We start from the raw sequence: 21816 nt of genomic DNA, 5'->3' as shown, positions 1-21816 counted from the left end.
AAAATTAAAGCTTAAAAACAGACAAACAAATAACAATGAAAAACACACAAACCTCAGTCGAGAATAGGGTACGCCTTTAATCCTAGCATGTGGGAGATGAGGCAGTGGGAGGCAGTGGGAGGCAGAGGCAGGTTAATCTCCCCAATTTTGATGATGGTCTCTATAGCTCCTTTCAGGACAGCCAGGGCTAACTAATGAGCCCTTGTCTCAAACTAACAACAGCAACAACAACAACAACCTGACCCCTTAGATCTTGACTCAGACCTCCCGAGTTCTACACGGGAGTTGTATATAATGCACGCACACAGAAATGTGTATCGATTTACAAGTGGTAGAAAAGCTGGATGTGGTGGCACGTGCCAATAATCCAGGGATTTAGGATGCTGAGGCAGGGGGATTACAATGAGTTCAGTCTGGGCTACATAGTGAGATCCTGTCTCGAGGAGGAAAAAGTTATTAAAGAAAACCGCTCCCTGTCCCCTTCACTGCTTTCATAAGTGATCATTGCCTTTGCTGTGGCCCCAGGAAGGCAGCGGGGAGCGGGCTTGAGACAGACCAGTCAGACCCAAAGGACTGGAAGATGGAGTGCCCAGGTCATGAACTGCCTAAGAGCGATCCCAGTGTTTCAGCTATCTGAAACTGTGGAGGGGACAGTGGGCCCAGCCAAGTGACCTCTGGCAAAGGATGTCCCCTCTGGCTTCTGGCTAAGCGTAGCTTCCCCCCGGCAGAGGGAAGAGCAATTATTGTATTGGCCAAGAGTTGGCTGGGATGATGGGGCCCCAGCTGCCAGAGTCACTCCATCCACCCCCATCTAGTTTCAATCCCATGGAGAGATTAGGGTTGGGAGAGGGCCAGGAACGTCTTCACCCTGCGGAGGCGAGGCTGGTCATGTGGTACAGAGGTACTGTTGAGGAGTCACAAAGTGGGGCGGGAGTGCGCGAGCCTCAGATGTCCCTTTACTCTGGAAGGCAGTGGGGGGTTATTGAGCAACAAGGACTCTAATCAGATTAGAGAAACTGATCCCGGCAGGCAGGAGTGCGAGAAGGCGAGCTGAGGGATCGGAAGCATTGCCGGCCGGAAGTGAGAGGGGATGAATGGAGGGGCAGGCTGAGGCCCCGCCCACCCGTGTAGAATGAGCTGGACTTGGGGAGATAGCAGATGCAAGTCCACAGGAAGGAGGGTCCTGGGTGTGGTGGAGTCTCATCGGGCTTCTTGGCTGGCTGGCGGAGGACAAGCTGCAGGTGGGAAGCCATGGGCTTGGCTAGTCACTGCCTGGCTTGAGTCAGGGGTGTTGTGGGTGGGGTGGGGGCTTCTGGGAGCGAGCCCAGGAAGCCGCTGGAAATGTTGGCTTCACAGAGAATGACCCAGAAGGGAAGAGGGGTGGTTGATGTCTGTCAGCCTTCCACAGCTAGCAAAAGGGCCAAAAAGGGATTTGAATGTGGGTCTGGTTAGGCTAACACTATCACTTGGATCCTGACACTGGACTCAACTGCCTTGGCCCAGGAAGCCTGTGCTTCCTGGGGCTCAGTGCAACCATTTCTCTACTACTGAGCCCAACAGCTACAGGATGCTGCAGGAGATGTTCGTGCCCAGATCTCTGCTTTGTAGCGAGCTGCACGGGGCAGTTCCAGCCTCTTGTTACCTTGGTACTTGTACCTAGGTACCTGTACTGGGTGAACCCAGGCACCATATACAGGCTGCTTCTCCTTATCTTTATAGTCTCCCCTCCAGGGCTGGTACAGATATTGTCTCCATGTAAGAGTGGGAACCAGCTCAAGCTGTTAAGAGGCCCAGGATTCAGTTTGCTCTGTGGGCAGCCGGACGGCAGCGTGATCTGGACAGACCGAGTCCCTCACAGCTTCCTCAGAGAGACCCTAGCCCCGGAATTCCCACACCTACCCTGCTGGCCCTGATTTCGGGCCTGGAGCTCAGAGCCCCAGACTTTCCACCCCTCCCCAGTCATTCCCTCTTCGTGGCCAGCTCCCTGGGGAACTGCCAGGCCTGCCCCGCCCCCTCCCGGGCTGTGCTTCTGGCAGCTCTGCCACCCTGGGCTCTGGTCCGGGGGTGGTCCCTGGCGTCAAGGGAAGCTGACAGAAACTGGGATTAATGAGGCTGAGACCCAGGGCGGTCGTTCCGGAGACCCCGCCCCAAGCCCCACTTCACAGCTCACGGTGCTCCAAGCTGGGTGGGCAGAGCTCTCTGGAAAGGGGTGGCTTGAGGTTGTAATCACTTTATCAATGTTTGTTTGTGTAACTCCGCCCCCAAGATGCTCTCCCCTCCATCTGTCCCACCATCTGCTTTCATCAGGATTTTCCAAACCGTTGGAGACCCAAGAGCCAAGGGGGTTGGGTCTGTCTTCTGAGTGGGCTAGAGAAGGGCCAGACCTAGGGACCTACAGCTCCCGAGCCACATGATGCTGGCTTCAGATCTGTCTTATGGCTGCTGTATCTCAGGGTAGAGGCTTCAACTCTCTGAGCCTCAGGCTCTACATCTGTAAAATGGTGGCAGTATTACAGATGCTCAGGGGCATTGGCAGTGAAATAAAGTAGTCTAGGTAGAGCACTCTACATACAGTAGGTACACAGGGGATAAGGCCATCAATGTCCCAACATTGTGACAGACTAGGATAGCTGCTCGTTTCTTTCAACTAATTAATTAGTTAGTTAATTGCTTTTTAAAAAATATTTATTTATTTGTTTTATGTATATGAGTAAACATATATTGTGCAGATGGTTGTGAGCCATCATGTGGTTGCTGGGAATTGAGGCTCTCTTGCTCCAGCCTTGCTTGCTCCACCCCAAAGATTTATTTATTATTATATGTAAGTACACTGTAGCTGTCTTCAGACACCCCAGAAGAGGGCGTCAGATCTCATTACAGATGGTTGTGAGTCACCATATGATTGCTGGGATTTGAACTCAGGTTCTTCAGAAGAGCAGTCAGTGCTCTTAACCACTGAGCCATCTCTCCAGCCCCAGTTAATTGCTTTTTTGAGACACAGTTTCTCTGTGTAGCCTTGGCTGTCCAAAACTCACTCTATAGATCAGGCTGGCCTCGAACTCAGAGATCTACCTGCCTCTGCCTTGCGCTGAGATTAAAGAGGTGTCACCACCACTGCCTGGTTGCCACCCAGGTTTCTGAAGCCCCTGACTCACTTCTTTGCTTTGGAGACATGCTCCTTCTACCGTGGACTGCCTGTTGTTCTGTTCCACCTCTCTTGGTTCTACTTCTACCTCAGGCTGAGACTCTCCTTCCCCCTTGGACACCTCCCTCTGGGATGATAGATGATGGGTCATTAGCATCGAGAACCAGATCATACATACAACAGGCCTTCAAATAAGGCAAACCCAGGACTCCAGGGACACTGGTGCCTCAGCTGTCTTTGCTATGTCACCTGCTCAGCCAGGGGAAGAGCTTTGCTTCAGGAGATGCAGATGTGAAGAATCCAGGCTTCCCAAGCAGCAATCCCTCTCCTTTTCTGAGCCACATTGCAGGGTACTTGTCCTGGATGCAGGGTTTTATTATAGAGTGGGAGGAGCCCCTGGGCCTCCTCTTTGGCTTAAGAGCCTTTCCAGTGCTTCTGTGGCCCTTGGAAAGGTAGAGGTGGCTGATGGGAGAAGCCGGGGAGCCCCTGAGGGTTCAGACTTTGCTTTTAGATGTACACCTTGATGAACGGCCCCTCACACCCAAGCACACTACTGTGGAGGCAGAATGGAGACGGGGGGGGGGGTATGGGGGTGCTGAGGGAAGGCTCCAGAATTACCCTCCCAAAGAAGAGAAGCATTGGGGACAACAGAACCTGGGCCTGAGCCAAGAAGTCAGTCTACAGGATGTAGGATCCACTGAGACCCTCCACCCAAGGATGGAGAGGAGGAAGATGGCTTGGAGATTCCAGTTTCAAGGAGGAGAGAAGGGGAAGGAGTGGTGGTGGTGGGGCAGGGAATGACTCTGAGATTGGCTCTTTTCCATGTCCCAAGCATGGCTGTCCTTCTGGACCCAACAGGAAGAGAGGAGGGAGGTTGTCATTTGAGGGGTCTGAGGTGGGGGCTAAGAAGATCGGTACTCCCTACCAGCCTGCAGGTCTTCCTGAAGGAGGCAGCTGGGAACCACCCACGTTCGTCTGGCGTCTCTCACGCCTCCACTGGGGGTCCCAACACAGGAGCCAAGGCACACAGTGGAGCCCGGTGTTCCTGGGAGCCCAGCTGTCCCTATTCCATCCGGGTCTGGCTCTCCAGCTCTGTCACTGTGGGCCCCCCTCCCCACACACACACTTTTCCTCCAAGCACAAGAGGTGAAGGCTAGACCGATGGCCTCAGAGACCTGGTCTAGGCACCTGGAGGGGAGCTTCGTTTTCTATTTTGGGCAAGCAGGATGATCTGATATACAGGTAGAGAAAACTCACTGAGAAGAGCTGTCCAAACAGGTGTGGCAAACAGTCAATTCTACCTTCTGAGGAGGTTCAGAAACGGGGCACAGTGTGTCTCCTTTTTCTTGACAGGATGCTCCGGTGAGCTGCTGCACAGGAAGGAGTCAGACCCTCTATTTAAGACAACAAAGACTTCCGGTCTCACCTGAACTGCAATCTGAAGTGTTCATCGCTCTACCACTGCTCCAGTCTGTCTCCAGATTGCTTACCTAACACACTCCAGAACTGATTACGCATGCTACGTTCTTCTGCACGTGTGTTATATATATCATTGTTTCTTCTACATGATTGCAATCCCCTGTCTGAAACCATGCCAAGTGCAGAAGCAATGCCTGGAAAATCTTTTTGAAATGGATGAACGGCAGCTCCTGATTTCAAATCACTCGCTAGCTGCCAGACATTGGAAGTATACAACCCTTCTAACTCTCAGTGTCTGCAATGTAGAACACAAAAAGATCCACATCCTAGAGACGAGACGGGGGGGGGGGTGGGGGGGATGGGGGGGGGACGGAGTGGGGGGAGGACAGCATTTAGCTCAGGATGTAGCGATTGTTACCAGAGCTGGAGGAGGGAGAGTCCCTTACAGGCAGGAGGAGTTGTGACCCCATCAGCGCCTCTAAGAGCAGCTGTCCTTAGTACAGACGGGAGGCATACCCACCTGAGCACCCCCACCTCCCAAGGTGGAGATGCTTCCGTTCTCGCAGGTCACGGCCTGCACTCACAGAGGCTAGGAGAGGAGAGGAGAGGGTTCCTTGCCTGGAGGAGTACTGGGAAGAGCTAGGTAAGTGGATGGTGAGAGGTGGGATTAATTCTTAGAGGGGTTGGGGGATGACATCCGGAGTAGTAGGCAGGAGAGGGGGGCGGGCTCTCTGAGGCGGAGGTAGCAGGGGGCGTGTCTGGCCCCTGGAAGACCTTGGGACTGAGCAATGGGTGCTCCCTCCTCCCTAGAGAGCCCCCAGTTCATCTGGCTCGGGAGTTGAGGTGCGGGGGCAGCGAGGGTGCCTATCGGATTCCTCCCTCAGAGCGACAGGCGGCCCTGCGCCCAGGTAGGGGTGGATTGTTCCCGGCTTGGGAGAGCAGTCCCTGGACACTGACCCGCCTCTTTCCTTGCCCCTCCGTGTCGACTTGTAGAGCTGGGGGGTCCCGATCTTTCTCCCAGGGTGGGGTGCTCCCTAGAGAGGGGGCCGGGGCAGCGAGGGCGTTCTGTTCTCTCTCCCGGGAGGGGGCGGGGGCGGAGCCTAGCTACCAGTGGGGGACCCCCCCAGGGGAGGGGCTCCGGGCCAACGCTGCGGGGCGTCTCCCTCGCAGTCCCGCCCGCCCCTCCGGCCGCCTCTGCCGCCGCGCGCCGCAGCAGCGCCGCCTTCTCTGCGCAGTCGGTGTCTCGGCGTTGCTGGGTGAGTGGGGGCCGCTCTGGCCGGGGTCGGGGATGAGGGGAGGGAAGCCCGGGAGCCAGGAACCCAAGTCCAGGGCTCCCCAGCCCGCTCCTCCCTGAGCTTCGTGGGATTCCTCCCACCCGCGGCGCTGCAAGCCCGGGGCTGCCCCTGGGGAAATCGCGCGTCGCTCTCCAGGGTCCTGACCGCCAAGTGGCCGGCTCCTGGGAGTCGCGCGTCGACCGTCCCGGGCGCCCCCTCCAGGAGGGACCTCGAACCCAGTGCGGGAAGAATGGAGGCGGGGGATCAGGGCTGGAGCCGGAGGAGGCTTGGAGGGGATGCTAGGGCGGGTTTCTCAGATAGAGCTGTGAGGTTCCTTCTATTTTGGGCACTGGGGGTCTTTGAGGAGAAAACAGGCATTTCTTCCAGCTGGGAAAGGAAATGCTGAGGGTGGCCGAGAGGAAGGGGCACCTGGAGGAGCGCTTCTGCTCAGCGCATCACTCTGCCCCCGCCCCGCTGACCCAGTTCCTTGGACCTTGAGGAGGGGAGTAAGGGACACACTCCCTTGCTCAGCCCTGCACATTTCCTCAGTCCCTTCCCACATACTTGTTCTGTGGCTTCTCAGCCTGGGGCAGAAGAGGCTAATCCAGAAAGGAGGGGGCACCAACTTACAGGAACATGCATGACACACACTACTGAGGACAGATACAGGTCTCCTCACATTCCTGGGGAACATTTCTCTCTGTGGCAGGTGCATACCAGCTCAACACGCATATTGAATTCACATGCAGCCATGCATAGAAACGCACAGGGAGATAGATGCGGTTCAGAGCCCAGGACCCACATCATGGGTGAGCATACGCATTCAACATGCACCCACACACATGTGCACACACGTGTGCATAGAGCTTCATGTACCTTCATGCACAAGGAACCCTTTTCACCCTGTCTTGCTCGTATATCCAACCTCAGGGGACACTTGCACACACCCCTACACCTATGATTATGACTGCCTGTCTACTTCCCCTCCATTGCTTCTGCTCAGCTTCACACTTTAATTCCTGCCCTGAGGGGACCTTTTGAAACCGGAGAAAAGGTGAGTGATGAAGGAGGTCTGGGTGGGCTGGGTAGGGCTCCCCAAGAAAAAGAGTCCTCATCAGGTCTGGGAAGGGCTGCAGCTCCCTCTCCTGGGACCTGACAGCACCTCGGGGATAGAAAGACAAATGACAAGGGTGCCTGAAGGTCCCACGTGCAGCTGGCCATGTGAGAGGTGTCGGCATTCGAGTTGGCGTGTAATGGCATGTGTGAGACATGTGGGGTCGTGGGCTGGTGTGTCTTGATGCACCGTGTATGGGAGTTTGTGCGTGGTGCCATGTGTCAGTGCGTGTGAGTTGTGGGGCAGTGGGATTGCTGTGTGTGGAGGCATGGCTATCCATGTGTGGTGGAGGCAAGTATGTGAGTGTCGGAGAACCTAGGGACCTAGGCACTTGGTGATCTGTGTGGCTTTATGTGTGCTGGGGACAGGCATTTGTGGAGTCTGAATACAACATGTATGTAGCACCTGCCCACTCATGCATGATTCTAAGGGCTCACAGGTATTAACTAGCTTAATTCCCAAGATAACCCTATGAAGTAAGTACTATTATTAAACCCACTTTGTGATTGAGTTGGAGAGTTTAAGGAAATTGTCATCCCTTCTCGGCCTTTTGGCTAAGATCAAGTATAGGAAATTGTCCAAGGCACATAGCTGGTAAGAGGGGAAGCTGGATCTCCATGAGTTCGAGGCCAACCTGGTTCTATAGCGTGAATTCCAGGACAGCCAGGACTACAGAGAGAAACCCTGTCTTGAAAAACAAAAACAAACAACAACGTATTTTAAAAAAAGAAGGAGCGCCGGGATCCCAGCCCAGGTGATCTGGCTCTAGGGTCCAGGTTAATACTTCTTGCTAAGCATATCTTCAGGAAGAAAATCGGACAGTGTTGGGGCAGTAGGTGCACTGTGGGGTCAACAGACATCTGGGAAGCCATGAAGGGGGCAGCAGGTGAAAAGGGGGACTCGGGAACTTTTCTGCACCCTCCTAGGACACTCCGGGAATCAGCATTGCCGGTAGTGTCCGTGTGACTGAAGCAGATCATTTTGATTTTCTGAGCCTCCCTTCTCATGTAGAAAATGGAGCTAACCCTCAGATTTCCCTCTGGGAGGGTGAAAACGTGTGCTTGTGAATGGGCTTGACACGGAGAGCCAGAAGGGTGCCAGTGAGTGTGAGCTGGTCCCTTCCTTCTTTGGGTCTGTTCTCCAGACATGCATGTCACAGAGCAGAGTGCAGGCTGTGTGATCTGGGGCCCATCTCTCTCTTTTCTTGGGTCAAATGAGACTTTGGGCTATCTTGTGTCTGAGGGCCCTTCTGGAGACGTGTCAAGGGACTAAGAGGATGTAACCATTGCTCTCTGTCCTTTCACTTCCTTTGGGGGCGGGGACCCAGGTGGGACTTGGCTCTTCTGCCATGGGCAAGCAGAACAGCAAGCTGCGGCCAGAGATGCTGCAGGACCTGCGAGAGAACACGGAGTTCTCTGAGCTGGAGCTACAGGAGTGGTACAAGGGCTTCCTGAAGGACTGCCCCACTGGCATCCTCAACGTGGATGAGTTCAAGAAGATCTACGCCAACTTCTTCCCCTATGGCGACGCCTCCAAGTTTGCCGAGCACGTCTTCCGCACCTTTGACACCAACAGCGACGGCACCATCGACTTCCGGGAGTTCATCATTGCTCTGAGCGTGACCTCGCGTGGCCGCCTGGAGCAGAAGCTCATGTGGGCCTTCAGCATGTATGACCTGGATGGCAATGGCTACATCAGCCGGGAGGAGATGCTAGAAATTGTGCAGGTGGGCCGCCATTGCCACTGGCTCCTCAGCCTTTGTCTCTGAACACCTCCCCTTCCCCCACCTTTTTTTTTTTTTTTTTTTAGCCTCTGGATGCAATCTAGTCCAGAGTAGTGGCAGGTTTTTTTTTCCCCATCCTATTTGCAAAAATTCTTTTAGAATGAAGTGATTTTCCATTGAAAGAAAAGCTGAAAGCTAAAACTACTTTGGAGTTAGAGGCAGGAGGGTCAAGAGTTCAAAGCTAGCCTTGGCTACCAAATGAGTTTGAGGCCTAGCCTAGACATTATGAAACTGTCTCCCCTCCCCCACCAGCCCAACAACAAAGGTAAGAAAGAAAAGCCTAGAAAGTTCCCGTGTCTCCTTAGTCCACACTCACCAGCTAGCGTTTCCTGGTGTTGCGTATCTCTGAGTGCGTACCATGGTTTCCGGTTGTTCTCAGGATTGATCCTTCACCCCTCAGGGAAAGGATGTATTTCCTAAGAATAAGACATTCTCTTACATAAGCCTTAGTGTGATTACCCAAGTCAAGATATTTAACATAGACTAGAAACAGCACTGTCCCTATTCCATTATTCACTCTTTCCAGGATGTTCCCTGTTGTCCCCCCTGCCCCCACCCCCGGTCTGGGATCCTACATTGAATTTTGTTGTCCTATTTTCTAGTTGTATTTATTTAGAGACAGGATCTCACTACATAGCTCTGGCTAGCCTGCAATTCACTTTATAGACCAGGTTGCTCTCCAACTCACAGAGATCTACCTGTCTCCTGAGCCGAATGCTGGGATTAATGGAGTACAGAGCGCGCCTGACTTTATGATTCTGGTTTAATTTGGAATTGCTCCTCCCTTGCTTTGTCTTTCCCTTTCTGACATTTCTGATTTAGGCAAGTTATATTTGGTTTGGTTTGGTTGGAGACACGTCTCTCTAAGTATCTCAGTCTGGCTTTGAACTCATGATCTTCCTGCCTTAGCCCCTGAGCGATAGCGTTACAGGTATGTGTTTCCATGCCCAGCTATGCTATTCATTCATTCATTCATTCATTCATTCATTCGCTTGCTGTGTTCTACCACCGGGCCTCATCCCCAGCTTGCAAGTACTGTTTTTTGATCCTCATTTACTGAGGAGGAAACATGCTTTGAAAGGAGAAGGTGCTTGCTGGAGACCTCACAGCCTGAGTGGGCCACCTGGCTCCGATGTTCACATGCCATCTAGACACCAGGCCATCGCCTAACTAACTGTCAGAGGCACCACTAGAGCCCAGCATTGCATGAGAGACTCAGACCCCTGAACTGAGCTCATCCCTAGGGCAGACCCATGTGTGTCAGACAGGTAGAGCCACTTGCTTGACATAAAGGAGTGGAATTGAGCCCAGGCTGGCCACCGCTTCAAGCCGCCTTTTGTGAAGGCTCTGAGCTCTCTTAGGCAGGAGAGGAGGCTTCCAATTCTGGACTGGCTCTTCTGCTGCTCATCTGTAAAAGTGGAGCAGAGGCAGCGAGGCTGATCGCAGGAGGAGATTTAGTGGCTTGTCATGAATGTCTTTTCTTAGTACCAACTTAAGTATGAAATGCATTGGGTTTATTTCAGAAGCCATCCATGGCACGATGCCCCCTTAGCTCACTGAAGGCGGTCAGCGCTGAGAATCTATTTTACCCGCTTGCTCCTTGTCCACTTCAGACTTTTGTTTTTAGACAGGCTCCCTCTTCTTCTTCTTCTTCTTCTTCTTCTTCTTCTTCTTCTTCTTCTTCTTCTTCTTCTTCTTCTTCTTCTTCTCCTCCTCCTCCTCCTCCTCCTCCTCCTCCTCCTCCTTCTCTCTCTCTCGCCCTGGTTTACCTCTAAACAGTTTTACATTTAATTAATGTATTTATGTATCTATGTATGTATTTGCATGTAGAGGTGGCATGCTCATGCCGGAGCACACATGTGGGGGTCAGAGGAAAACTTTGGAAACCATCCTCTCTCTCCATTCTGCAGACCCCAGGGATTGAACTAGGGTTGTCAGACTTGTCTGCAAGCATCTTAACAGAAAGCCATAAACCTGCCGGCTTTGGCCACTACTCCAAGACACCCATAGAGATGAAGAGCTCCATTGAAGGCTATGTATGTACTTGGTACTCAGTGAATGTTAGTGACTGAGGGACTCAGGCTAGCCCCAGCATGGGAAGCATGACTATGGCAGGCCTTGCCCTTCCCCCCAATTCTCTCTGCCTTGCTAAAAAACTGTTAGCTTCCATTTTCAAAGCTAGCCCCCAAGGTCTATTCCCTTATTTGGAAATTTCCTCCTTCCGAGGCTGGCTGCAAAGGCCCAGCTATTAAAGAATTGAAGTCCGGCAATCAAAAGCCCCCTTCGGCTTACCTAATTAACATGCCCAATTAAAATGAAAATACCTCATCTTAATACAGGCTTTCCCCCTTTACCTTGATGAACTGCCATTTTCCTATGGGCCACTTCTGTCTCATTTCTATCCAGAGGTAGTCCTTTGTCCTCTGGGACTAAGAATTGGCCCTCACCTTCTTCCCCTCCCCTTTTCCCTCATCCCTTTTCTCCTGTCTTTGCCTCTTATTTCTGCTTCCTGTCCCTTTGGGGCAAATAAATCTCCTCTGTGCTGAGGACTTGGTCTCAGGGTCCTGAGCGGATCCTTTTCCTTTTAGTGACTGTCAATCATTCTTTTCTCCATCTATCTCCTGCACTGGCTAAAACTGCCTTGTGAGCATCCCGAAGATGCGTCTTGAGAATTGCTGCCACATAGCTTTGCACAAGGACCCTTCCTACATCTCGGTCTTCTTCCCTTTTAGCCCCTCTGCTTCGTGGGCTGATATCCACTCCAGTTCACTCAGCCCACAGCTCCCCCTCTTGCTGGGGACATGGGTCTCTTGTCTCTAGCTTGTTGGGAAGTGATGTTCTCACGATGCCGATCGCCTGCTGCCTCAGTGCTGGTCCCAGGAGCCTCTGGACCACACTACCACGCCCAGTGAAACAGCTAGTCTATTCCTCAGGCACCCCTGGCCCTAATTTTTTTTTTTTAAAAAACCCAGCATCTGCCCTCTAGACCCTGACTTCCGCTCTGACACCCTGGAGGCTCCAGACAGCTGGAGCAGACAGAGCTCTGAGAGCCCTGGGGCCTGATTAATGACAAGTAGGCTCCAGCGAGACTCTGAGAGGGACCCAGACGATTAATTAGGAGGGTTGTCACAGGGGGAATGGCCATCCGATAAGTCACTGTTCCCTTCTCAGCCTTATTACACCGGGTGATGGCACAGTAGGAGGAAAGAGGAAGCTGCTTCATGGAGCTCCCACTCCAACAGGAGAGATTAAGGCACAGATTGCACCAATGAGGTCAGGGACTGGTATATAAAGGGAACACCTAGGAGTCCAGAGGACCGAAAAGCCTGAAGACACAGTCGATGAATAATGACAGTATAAGCTGTTATATAGTGACCACTTACGCCAGCCACTGTAATCCTCCAGACAGTCCCAATGAGATAGACGCAGCACTCCCATTTTACAGATAGCAACTGAGGTTCACAGTGGTTAAGCTCTTTTCCAAGGAGAGAGAGAGAGCGAGCAAATGCAGAATGGACCAGGATGTCACTCCAGAGCTCCTGCTGTTTATTCTTCCAAATTGTCCAAGCATACATCAATCGACTCTCAACCTGTGGGTCACCACCCCTTTGGGGGTTGAATGACAGTTTCACAGGGGTTCCCATGTCATATACCCCGCATAACAGATATTTATATTGCCATTCACAACAGTAGCAAAATTAGAATTATGGAGTAGCAGCAAAAGTGATTGTGTAGTTAGGGGGTCATTACACTATGAGGAACTGTATTAAAGGGTTGCAGCATTAGGAAGGTTGGGAACCACTGTATTCACAGCTCAGAGGGAGCAAGCTCTGAGCTGGTGCCTTCCACCCCTTCCCTTCCCAAACCAGAAAGGGGAGACTCGATGCATGCTTTTTTTTTTTGAGTTGATGTACAGTTTAGAAATCCTGCATGTGTGCCAGGTACTGAGGTGCACACCTTTAATCCCAGCACTCGGGAGGCAGAGGCAGGAGATCTCTGAGTTCGAGACCAGCCTGGTCTACAGAGTGAGTTCCAGGATAGCCAAAGCTACAGAGGGAAACCTTGTCTCTCTGCTCGTAGGATCTGGCCCATAGTGCTTGCATGATACATGGTAGCTCAGGCAGTGGCTGTCAACGTTGAGGAACTGGAAAGGCCCAGGGGTGTGCAGTTGTGGCAGAATCACCCCTCCAGCGAGCAAGGCCTGGTGACGGTGAGGCCAGCAGTGGACAGCTTCTGATGTATCCTGAATGCCAAAAGCAAACGGTTTGGACTTGGTACAGACAGTTGTGGGTGGTGACAGTGGCCTTTCAACAGGGAGTTCCCTGCCATGTGCCAAAGCACTGTACTGGGATTTGGGGACTTTTAGAAAGAGCCAGAGTTACTGTTCTCATCTGAATGGTAGCAAGCAGGTACAGTCCTCCAGGGAAATAATTACTTCCTGAGAGGTGTCCACCCTGGAGGCTCTGTGCAGCTGACATGTCCTGACCCAGTGCTGGATCACAGACGACCTTGCTAGGAAAGGCATTGTACACGGAACAGCCAAGAAGTGGGCGGCGGCATCCAGAGGGAACTGGTGCTCGGTGGGCCTAGAAGGAGGTCTGTGTGTGCAGGAAATAAGGGGGCGGCCTGCTGGTTTGGGGATGTGGTAGTGGGGGTTTGTGTTTAGAGCCTTCTGAAGCAGTGTGTGGGACAGATCTGAAGGAAAGAGGCCAGAAAAGAGCAGCGCAGAGACAAAGGTGGACAAGAAGAGGGTGGGAGGGGGGACGAAAGGAGGCTTCTTGGAGGAGGCATCGCTGTGAAAAAAATTGGAGGTTCGAAGTGACTAGTCTGGCCTTTGAGCTCCAGGGAGCAGAAGCAGCCCGTCCCACAGACCGAGCACTCCGTGCTCTGTACAATAGCTCAGCAACTCTCCTTCGTGTTGCCTCTGGAGCTCCTACACGTGGCAGCTGCCGCCCTCAGCCATGCAGAGCTCAGGCTGTCCCTGGACCCGTGGCAGGTGCTCATTTGCATTGGTTTGCATAATGTTCCCGCCCCTTCTAGGTCCCAGCTGCCTCGAGGCTGCTCTGAGCCCCCTGCCGGCCGCAGACCACAGTGCCATGTCCTTCAGCTCAGCGCCCCCTGTCGGTTACCGAGTGGGAGCGCTAACTCAACCCTTCGGCTCAAACATATACCCGAGGAGCAAGTGCCTACATTTGGCGTTCTAGGCACTTTGCTATCTGGGCTTGGAGGTCCTCCAACATCTCCCTTGACTCAGTGCACCCCAAATGCTTGACACCCACCTGAAGCTTTCAGGTAGTAGTGGCTTTGTTCATCAGCTCCATCAGCAATTCCCACCTGGCCGGCCCTCTAAGGGCCTTAGCCCAGGGCACTCTTCAGCCTCTCCAGACTTTTCCTTACTCCCTCCTCCATGACCAGCAGAGCAGGACCCTGGGATGTTTATAAGAGACAGCGCGCAGGATGGGAGCTTAACCCAGCCCTCCTTTACTCCCTGATGTCCTCTCCCCCTCCCGATCCTCCATCCCACAGGCCATTTACAAGATGGTTTCGTCCGTGATGAAAATGCCCGAGGATGAGTCGACCCCGGAAAAGAGGACTGAGAAAATCTTCCGCCAAATGGACACAAACAATGACGGTGAGTGGCGGGGGGGGGGGGGGGGGAGATTGGGGGGGAGTGATAGGGGTGGAGGAGGGTGGGCAGCCTTCCTCCTTCCCTCTCCTGAGCCACCTGCCTGGCTTCGCAGCCACCTTCTCCTCATTTACAGCCCTCCCTTTGCCCTGCAGGCAAGCTGTCGCTGGAGGAGTTCATCCGCGGAGCCAAAAGCGACCCATCCATCGTGCGCCTGCTGCAGTGTGATCCCAGCAGCGCCTCCCAGTTCTGAGCTGAGAGGAGCCAGCTCGCCTCCCTGCCTTCACCGGCCCTCCGGCTCTCAGCTTCCTCTCCCTCGTGTCTATCCAGGCTGGGGGCCAGACTGGGGATCCCTTTCTGGGGTCTGCACTGTGTGTGTGTGTGGGCCTCTGGAGAAGTGAAACCTGCAAGGAAGGGGCTAAGCAAGACAGCTGTTAGTCTCCACGGCCCAAGAGGCAGAATCTCCCTTAGTGGGACCGAGATAGCCCTCCGGTCAGGTTCTGTATTCTTTAGTGAGACAGCTGGATCATCTTACACCCACCCACAGTCAGGAGGATCTTCCACAACACGGGGGCAGGGGGGCGGGTAGGTCCCCTTTGGGTGGTCCTCAGCCTGGAGGGAGGTGGGGAGTCATGCCAAGGTGAAGAGTCTTTTTGTTTGGTGGGGAGCCACGGATGATTTCTGGGCTGTGGGGCTTTGAAGAAGTTCCCTGATCTACTTCCCTGCAGAAGAACACTTCTTGTCCCAGCTCTTGCTGGCTGGAGGCCATGGTAAAACAAAACAAAACTCCCAGGATTCCAACTGGGGGTCCCCAAACTCAACCTGCCTCTTTGCACTTAGATAACCACAGATTTACCCCGTCTGTACTCTGTATTTCACCTCTCTCTCTCGTGCACTCACGCAAACACACACACACACACACACACACACACACACACACACACACACACAGAGGCCCACAGACAGATGGGCAGAGCCCCTCCACAGCATTCTGTGTGGGAAGGAAGCGCAGGCCCCCGGCCAAGCCCCATGTCCCTCTGCATGCAGCCACACGGAGCATCTTGGTTCTTTTTAATAACTTCAAAATAAAGTCTTGTTTCAGTGCATTGTACTCGGTGGCCAGGGGAGGGCGCTCAAAGCCCTCTCCCACGTCCCCAGTAGTCCATTGACTTTTCATGGGCGTGCTCTAGGAATCCTGGATCCCACTAAACTTCCATGGCTGGTTGGGCACGGGTCAATACAGGTGTGGTCACGTGCCTCAGTAGCCATGGCGCTGCTGAAGTGTCAGAGGGTCAGCTGCAAGAACTGGCGCAGCTCAATAGGTCATGAGCATCCAGGGGCTCTGGGCTTGCTTGTATCTGCAGACACAGGAACTTGGTTGTTTCCCTCTGCCTGGGGTCTCTATCTTCAGGACACCCTCAAATTGGAAGAAGGAAGGGCTTCTGGGGCACAGGGGAGGACAGCACTATCAGTCATTCATGACAGGCCAGAACCCACTCCTCCCCCAACTGTCTCCTGTATAATCCCCAAAGACCAGTGCTTCTCCTCAAGATTAGGAGAGCCAGACATCAGCTGTGTGACTTAGCTGGCACATCCGGCCTCTCTGGACTTTGGAGCCCTTTGGTAGTGCTGAGAAAACTTTTGCTCCAGTTATGTGAGGCCCTGTTCAGAAGGGGTGAGGCTGACCATCCAGGGGCCTCCCAGGACTATGGGGGGTGGGGGTGGTGACTTACCGTGTGGTGGCAGCTCTTCCCCCACCAGGGCCTTAGTTCCAGTAGTCCATGCATGAGCTGGGCGCAGCGCACGGCAGACATACTCTCCGCCAGACAGAATATGAGAGAGATGGCCCAGAGGCACAGGCTAGAGCTCTGAGGGGTCCAGGGGCAAAAGCATCTAATTAGGGAAAGGGGTACAGGTAGACCCAAGAGTCCTTCCCAACCCTTTCCAGGACGAGGCACTCACATAAATTCGAGTAGGGTCAAAAGGACAGTCAGGTGCCAGTGTTGGGAGTTCAGGGTTCTCAAAAGTACAGGCCGCCAATAGTGCTCTACCCTTGGTGGCGAAGGTCACTGCAATGGAGGCCAGGAGTCCAAGGGCACAGGTCAGAGAGAGAAGAGCACAGGCCACACTCAAGCTAAACACGGTCCAGCGCTAGGCAGAAAGAGCACTGGTCAGTGGATATCACTCTTGGCCCCAAGAGGGCTGCTGGCCCAGCCCACAGTCCCATCAGAGGAAATGCCACATACCAAGGGGGTGCTGGGGAGGTAGCGTGACAAGACGATGGTCGAAATTCCTGCAACAATGACCTGTGGGGAGGCTGGAATCAGCTGGGATCAGCCGGTGCTGGAGGGCAGCTCGTGGGGTCACATCCCCCCAACGTCTTCCACGGTTCTGCAGTCTCCACTCCCACCCTGGCCTCTGGCTTTGGCCTCATAAACTCCCACTCCCTACGGCCTTCCAGGGCTCCGCACTGCCTAAAGCTGTTGAGTCCGACAGGGTCCTGTGTGTCCTAAGTTTTCGGGCATAAGCCCGGGAGTGTGCTAGGCCCCAGGACCCACAGCATATCTCCTTAGGATGGAAAAGACTGGAAGAAATGCATTCTACTAACAAGGTACTAAAACCAAAATGATATAAATCAGAAACCAGGCATGGTGGCAAATGCCTACACTCCCAGCACTGAGGCAGGTGGATTGCTGCAAGTTTAAAGCCAGCCTGGTTTACATAAAAGGTTCTTTTCCAGCCAGGACTATGTAGTGAGGCCCCATCTTAGACAGACAGGACACATCATAAGCAGAATTCAGAATCTTTAAGAGGTGGCCAAGGATGGGGCTTGGGAGTAGAATAGTTGCCTGGCATGTGTGAAGCCGGGGTTCAATCCTAAGTACCACAAAAAACAAAGAGACCTCTAAGAGCATCAAATTATCCCAGGCTCTTAACGACCTAATCCTGGCCTTCTCTGGTCTGTCCTGGACCACTGTCTTCCCTCATTTCACTGGACCTCATGCACACTCGCAGATTATCCTTTCCAAGGCGCCCTGCTCCTCAGTCCTAATGCCCCTACATCCCCAGAGACAGGATTTCCTGCACACTATTCAGCTCAGTGGCTGACCTCTAGATCCCTAGGGCTCCATTTAGCCTATCCGCCTTCCTAGTGTCGATCTCTGTAGTGGACACAGTACCACTGGGGGTATAGTGGTAGTGTTAATTTACTCTGCAGCCACAAGAAATTACCTCAACTTCTCAGGGCTGAGCCCCTCTCTGTAGGATGCGCTCACAGGAAGATAACCACATCCAAGGGAGTGGAGTGATTCCCCCAGTCATGGGCAGCTGGGAGTGTTTTACTGGGGAAAGGTGAAGTGTTCCAGCCCCAGAGCCCTCTGACCCTGGGCTGGCCACCTTCCATGCCCTCCTCAAATGGCTGTTGAGCAAAACAGATACTGATTGGCACATAGCCCTGCATTCTTCCTGCCGTTGGAACTTCCACAGATCAGAGCCTGGTTCACCAGGCCTGGAGGCCACCAGGCTGTCAGAGGCAGAGACCAGCTCAGAGAGAGAAAAGTCCCTCTGTCAGGAGTCAGCAGGTCTCCCAGAGATGAACAAGTCTACAACCACCTTAGCTGACCGGCAGAGAAGAGCTTTTGTACACCTAAGTACACCAGACTCTTTCATTTATTCATTCATCAAACAAAGATGTCCCAGTATCACAATGACTACGGCTTATATCAAGTGGCTCATGTAGTCTGCCCTAGTGCTAAACTCCTGTCTGACTGTTTGAGTCAGTGTCTTCAGCACAGATCTCAGCCGTTCCCAGCTCCACACATCTGCACCTGCCACACAGCCTGTACATGGAATGCCACCCTGGCATGCCTTTCTGCTAGCCAGCCCCAGCACGCCGCATACTTGGGTTGTTAATTACAGTCCATTGGGAACGCCTACACATCCATAAATACCCAGCTCAGAGGTCTACTCCTCCATGAAACCCTCATTGACCCTCCCTAGCTAAGCTGAGGTACCACCGCACCGTGAATATCTGTCACACTGGCCATGTGCCAGGCCCCTCGCTTAAGCACCTTCTGTGGATGACTCCCTCAGATGTTCACAGGGAACCTCTGCTGTGCACACATACTCTCGCCACCCCCATTTTACAGAGGACAAAACTGAGGCAGAGAGCGTTTGAGTGCCTGCACAGTTTGTATATGGTTATACCGTATATGCTTGGGGCTCTGACTGGGACGCAGCCCCTCCCCCTTGCTGGCCCTCCCAGCCAGGCCATTACCACAATGGCAGAGGTGACAGAGAGGATGTCCACTGCGCAGTACTGTAGAACCACAGCGTCACTGGTGGTGGCTACGAAGCGAAGCATGGTACCATGGAGCACGGCGGCTGCAATGAAGCTCACGTGACCCAGCACAACCAGCACCAGACCCGTCTTCATCAGCACCTTCCGGAACTCATCCACATTCAGGCTACCTGCGGGGGACACAGGTCGGGATCGGGGTGAGGCGCCTCCTGCTGGGTGGTGTAGGACATCTGAGCCTCCCCTGTTTCTCTAAAAGCTTCACGGTTGGTGCTTAGTGTGAAATTGGAAAAACGCACAGGAGATCCACACAACTGTCCTTGTTAACTCTTGTGTTCTGAGTAGCAGTGATCACTGAGTCTCCCAGCCACCCAGTCATCCACTCAACTGCTCCATATATAAAAGCGCTCTGTACACCTGTCCCATGCCATGCACTAGGAGAGCCGTGAGCCCAGTATATACTGTCCAGGCCCCGAGGAGCCTGCAGTGCACTGGGCAGGAGTCAGGCCTTGCTCAGCAGTCAGTTCGGTAGATGGAGCCTGGCACACACAGTACTTAATGTGCAGCTGCTAAGTGGAGCTATCGAGAGCCGTCTAGACTCTGCTTCTCTTCCTGGAGAGGAAAAGAGCCCTTGTTTCTCAGTGTGGACAAAGTCCATGGGTGAACAGGAAATCGGGGACCCAGTGCAGGCTGTGCTTAACTGGGGTTGGGACCAGGAGGGACTTTGGCAACAACCACACTTTCTGAGTGGCCAAGTCCTATCCCGTTCACATAGCAGGAAGCCCTCCTCCCCTGAAATGCTCTCTGCTCCAACATCACACATGGCTCTTGGCCATGCCACCTGGATGCCTGCCCCCACCCTGGGCTCTGAGTTTAGCCAGCTCTGAGAAACTGCAAGAGTGTGGTTGGCCCTCAGTTAAGCAGAGCCCTTCCTTCCGGTCCTGCTCCCAATAGGCTCTGACTTTGAGACCCTCCACGTGCGGCAGAGAAATTTAGCCCTGTTCCCTATACGTGAATGAAAACAAGAAACGGCTAAAGAATCATTAAGTGGACATTCTCTGGGCAATTGCAGGGGCCAAGGAGGCCAAGAGGACTCATAATCCTGTATTTAGGAGACTGAAGCAGGAGGATTGTTGCAAAGTCAGGACCAACTTAGTTACAGAGTGAGACTCTGCCTAAAAAAAATAAAATAAAATAAAATAATTATTTGTTTATTTTGGTGGTGTAGCCACTGGTAAGTCGCCTATGTTGCAGTAACAGCCCCCCCCCCGCCACCGAAAAAAAGAAAAATTATTGTAAGCAACCCTAATTAAACTCAGTAACACACAGAGAGAGAGAGAGAGAGAGAGAGAGAGAGAGAGAGAGAGAGGGAGGGAGAGAGAGAGAGACGGGAGGAAGAGCTTTGAGGAGCAAGGAGGAGCCTGTTACAGACTCACTGTGGACCTGGTACCAGCCTGTCCTGTTCAGAGGTAACCCCGGATTTTTTCTGCATAGAGCCAGGTGAGGTTCCCCTAACTGCTCTCCGAGCTCTCCTTTAGCTTGCAGGCCCTGGGACTGTCATCTCAGCAGAGGACAGACCATGGACTGGAAAGGCACGAGGAACTGGAATGGCCTTGTGAAGATGAACAGCTGGCCAAACAGGAAGAGGAATTGCAGCCTTGTTCCAGGGGCCTCCTGGGTCCCACCCTGTCCACCCACCCCATCCACCTACCCATCAGCCAGCCACTACTGGGCTTTGGCTGGGCTCAAGAAACAGCAGCATCTCTGGACCAAGGCTTTGGTCAGACAAGAAGGCTAGGGTTGCTTGCTTTAGTCAGAGCGCCCTAGGCTGGTTTTGGTTCTTCGTTCTCATGCTGGGAACACTGGGCAAGTGGCTGGTGTAGTGCTAAGCGTTTATTAGCAGACCGGAACTTCATCCTGGTCAAGAGGTGGGTGCAACGGTCTTCATTTTACCAAGGAGAAATAGGCATGGCTCGAAAGATGTGTGTGCTGGAGAGTGGGAACGGAACCCCTTAGATCCCAAACAGCAGAGTTTGCCCAGGGCGTGGGGGAGGGGCGCACCAGTCTACTCTGTCAAGATGCTGGCTGACTGGCCTTTCCCTCCAGCTTGGCTGGATGAGAGGAAGGTATGGAAATGGCATCTTTGTAATGCTAAGGAGCCGGGATCCTGGACCCTACATCCACATCCCCATCTCTTCATCTCTCAGCATCTCTTCCCCTACCGGCGGATCCCGAAGCCTATCTAGCCTTGCCCCTTAGAAAGGAAAATAGGGCCAGGAGCTGGGGGTGCCACTGGCCCCACCAAAACCAGGCTTACTCAGAGCTGGGCCTCAGTGCCACAAACCTGGAGCCCCCAGCTGCTGGTCGTGGCGGAAGGAGTTCTAAGTTCTAAGTTAGAGTGAGCTAAGTACTGAGCTCTGGGCTAGTCCCTGAGCCTCGAAATGTTTAGGCTGGTGTGTAGCTCAGTGGTAGAGCACTTGCATAAAGGAAATAAAACCCAGCCGCTTGTCACCCCGCTTCTAAGGAAACTTAGGCTTGAGAGGAAAGTGACCTGAAGCAGGCCAGTACGTGAAGCAGGGTTGGGTGAAGCAGGCGGCTTGACTTCGGGTTGGGGTCCCCCCAGGAGTGGGTCTCCCGTTTGCCCCAGCTCACCTATGCGCAGACACATGTTGATCCCGGCCAGTGGCCCCGCGCTGGTCTCAGCGGGGTCTCGCTTCCATCCTTCTCCTCCGCGGCCTGCGCTCCTCTTCCCGCCCAAGCAGGCTCCTGGCGGCTCCCTTCCCTGCACCCCTCAGTCGCCCAGCCCGGCGTCCTGCGCGCGTTGCCGAGGCCGGTCGGACCGGCTGGGCGACCCCGGGACTGTGCGGCTGAGTCACGGCCACGCCCCTGCTGCTGAGCCAGGCGCCCGGCGCCAGGCCGCCCTCGTTCCTCCTCGCACGCCCATTCCACCGATGGACATTGAGGCTCTAAGGGGTCTCCATCGGCCGTGCTGGGAGCTGGTGGTGTTAGCATGTGAGCGCGACCCCGGATGGTGGTGATGGTGGTGGTGGTGGTGGTGAACAAGACACGGGCACATGGGCCAGGATGGAAGCTGGGAGTGAGCAGGAGCAACCAGGGGTCTGCTTTTTTAATCTACTGTGTGACTTCAGAACAATCGC

At 53.6% G+C, this 21816-nt stretch overlaps 2 protein-coding genes across 15 annotated transcripts; one reads left to right on the top strand and one right to left on the bottom strand.

Annotated features, from left to right (window-relative positions):
- Positions 1–1122: 1122 nt before the first annotated feature.
- Hpca (hippocalcin) lies at positions 1123–15472 on the top strand. 11 transcript variants are annotated; one of them, XM_030253226.1, is made up of 9 exons: positions 1135–1241; positions 4499–4832; positions 5107–5207; positions 5375–5472; positions 5735–5820; positions 6842–6892; positions 8280–8678; positions 14262–14367; positions 14517–15472. In XM_030253226.1, exons 7-9 carry the CDS (start codon positions 8301–8303, stop codon positions 14612–14614), a joined length of 582 nt encoding a protein of 193 aa, XP_030109086.1. In that variant the 5' UTR covers positions 1135–1241; positions 4499–4832; positions 5107–5207; positions 5375–5472; positions 5735–5820; positions 6842–6892; positions 8280–8300; the 3' UTR covers positions 14615–15472. The 11 variants fall into 11 exon arrangements, with proteins under 11 accessions (XP_030109084.1, XP_030109086.1, XP_030109087.1 ...); XM_030253224.1 differs by lacking the exon at positions 6842–6892 and having other exon boundaries at positions 1123–1241; XM_030253227.1 differs by lacking the exons at positions 1135–1241; positions 5735–5820 and having other exon boundaries at positions 4751–4832.
- Positions 15416–21513, bottom strand: Tmem54 (transmembrane protein 54). Of its 4 annotated transcripts, none has more exons than NM_025452.4 (6): positions 21311–21512; positions 18638–18831; positions 16608–16667; positions 16324–16512; positions 16095–16229; positions 15416–15719 (listed from the first exon to the last, which is right to left on the bottom strand). In NM_025452.4, the coding sequence occupies exons 1-6, from the start codon at positions 21324–21326 to the stop codon at positions 15654–15656; spliced, it is 660 nt and encodes a 219-aa protein (NP_079728.2). In that variant the 5' UTR covers positions 21327–21512; the 3' UTR covers positions 15416–15653. The 4 variants fall into 4 exon arrangements, with proteins under 4 accessions (NP_079728.2, XP_006503333.1, NP_598642.1 ...); NM_001290706.1 differs by having other exon boundaries at positions 15418–15803; positions 21311–21494; XM_006503270.4 differs by lacking the exon at positions 16608–16667 and having other exon boundaries at positions 21311–21513.
- Between the last annotated feature and the right edge of the window lie 303 nt (positions 21514–21816).

This window comes from Mus musculus, chromosome 4 (genome assembly GCF_000001635.26).
Source record: "Mus musculus strain C57BL/6J chromosome 4, GRCm38.p6 C57BL/6J".
In the NCBI taxonomy this organism is placed as follows: Eukaryota; Metazoa; Chordata; class Mammalia; order Rodentia; family Muridae; genus Mus; species Mus musculus.
The sequence above is the reverse complement of the archived record's forward strand: the minus strand, read 5'-3'. Positions and strand labels throughout refer to the sequence as shown.

Excerpts from the sequence above, each read along its gene's own strand:
- Hpca (XM_030253224.1), top strand. The coding sequence starts at position 8,301 with ATGGGCAAGCAGAACAGCAAGCTGCGGCCAGAGATGCTGCAGGACCTG. Across the intron at positions 8,679-14,261 it reads AGATGCTAGAAATTGTGCAG|GCCATTTACAAGATGGTTTC; the intron begins GTGGGCCGCCAT and ends TCCATCCCACAG. Across the intron at positions 14,368-14,516 it reads AATGGACACAAACAATGACG|GCAAGCTGTCGCTGGAGGAG; the intron begins GTGAGTGGCGGG and ends TTTGCCCTGCAG.
- Tmem54 (NM_025452.4), bottom strand. Across the intron at positions 16,230-16,323 it reads TTGACCCTACTCGAATTTAT|AGCTCTAGCCTGTGCCTCTG; the intron begins GTGAGTGCCTCG and ends TGGACCCCTCAG. Across the intron at positions 15,720-16,094 it reads GGAAGAGCTGCCACCACACG|ATACAAGCAAGCCCAGAGCC; the intron begins GTAAGTCACCAC and ends CTGTGTCTGCAG.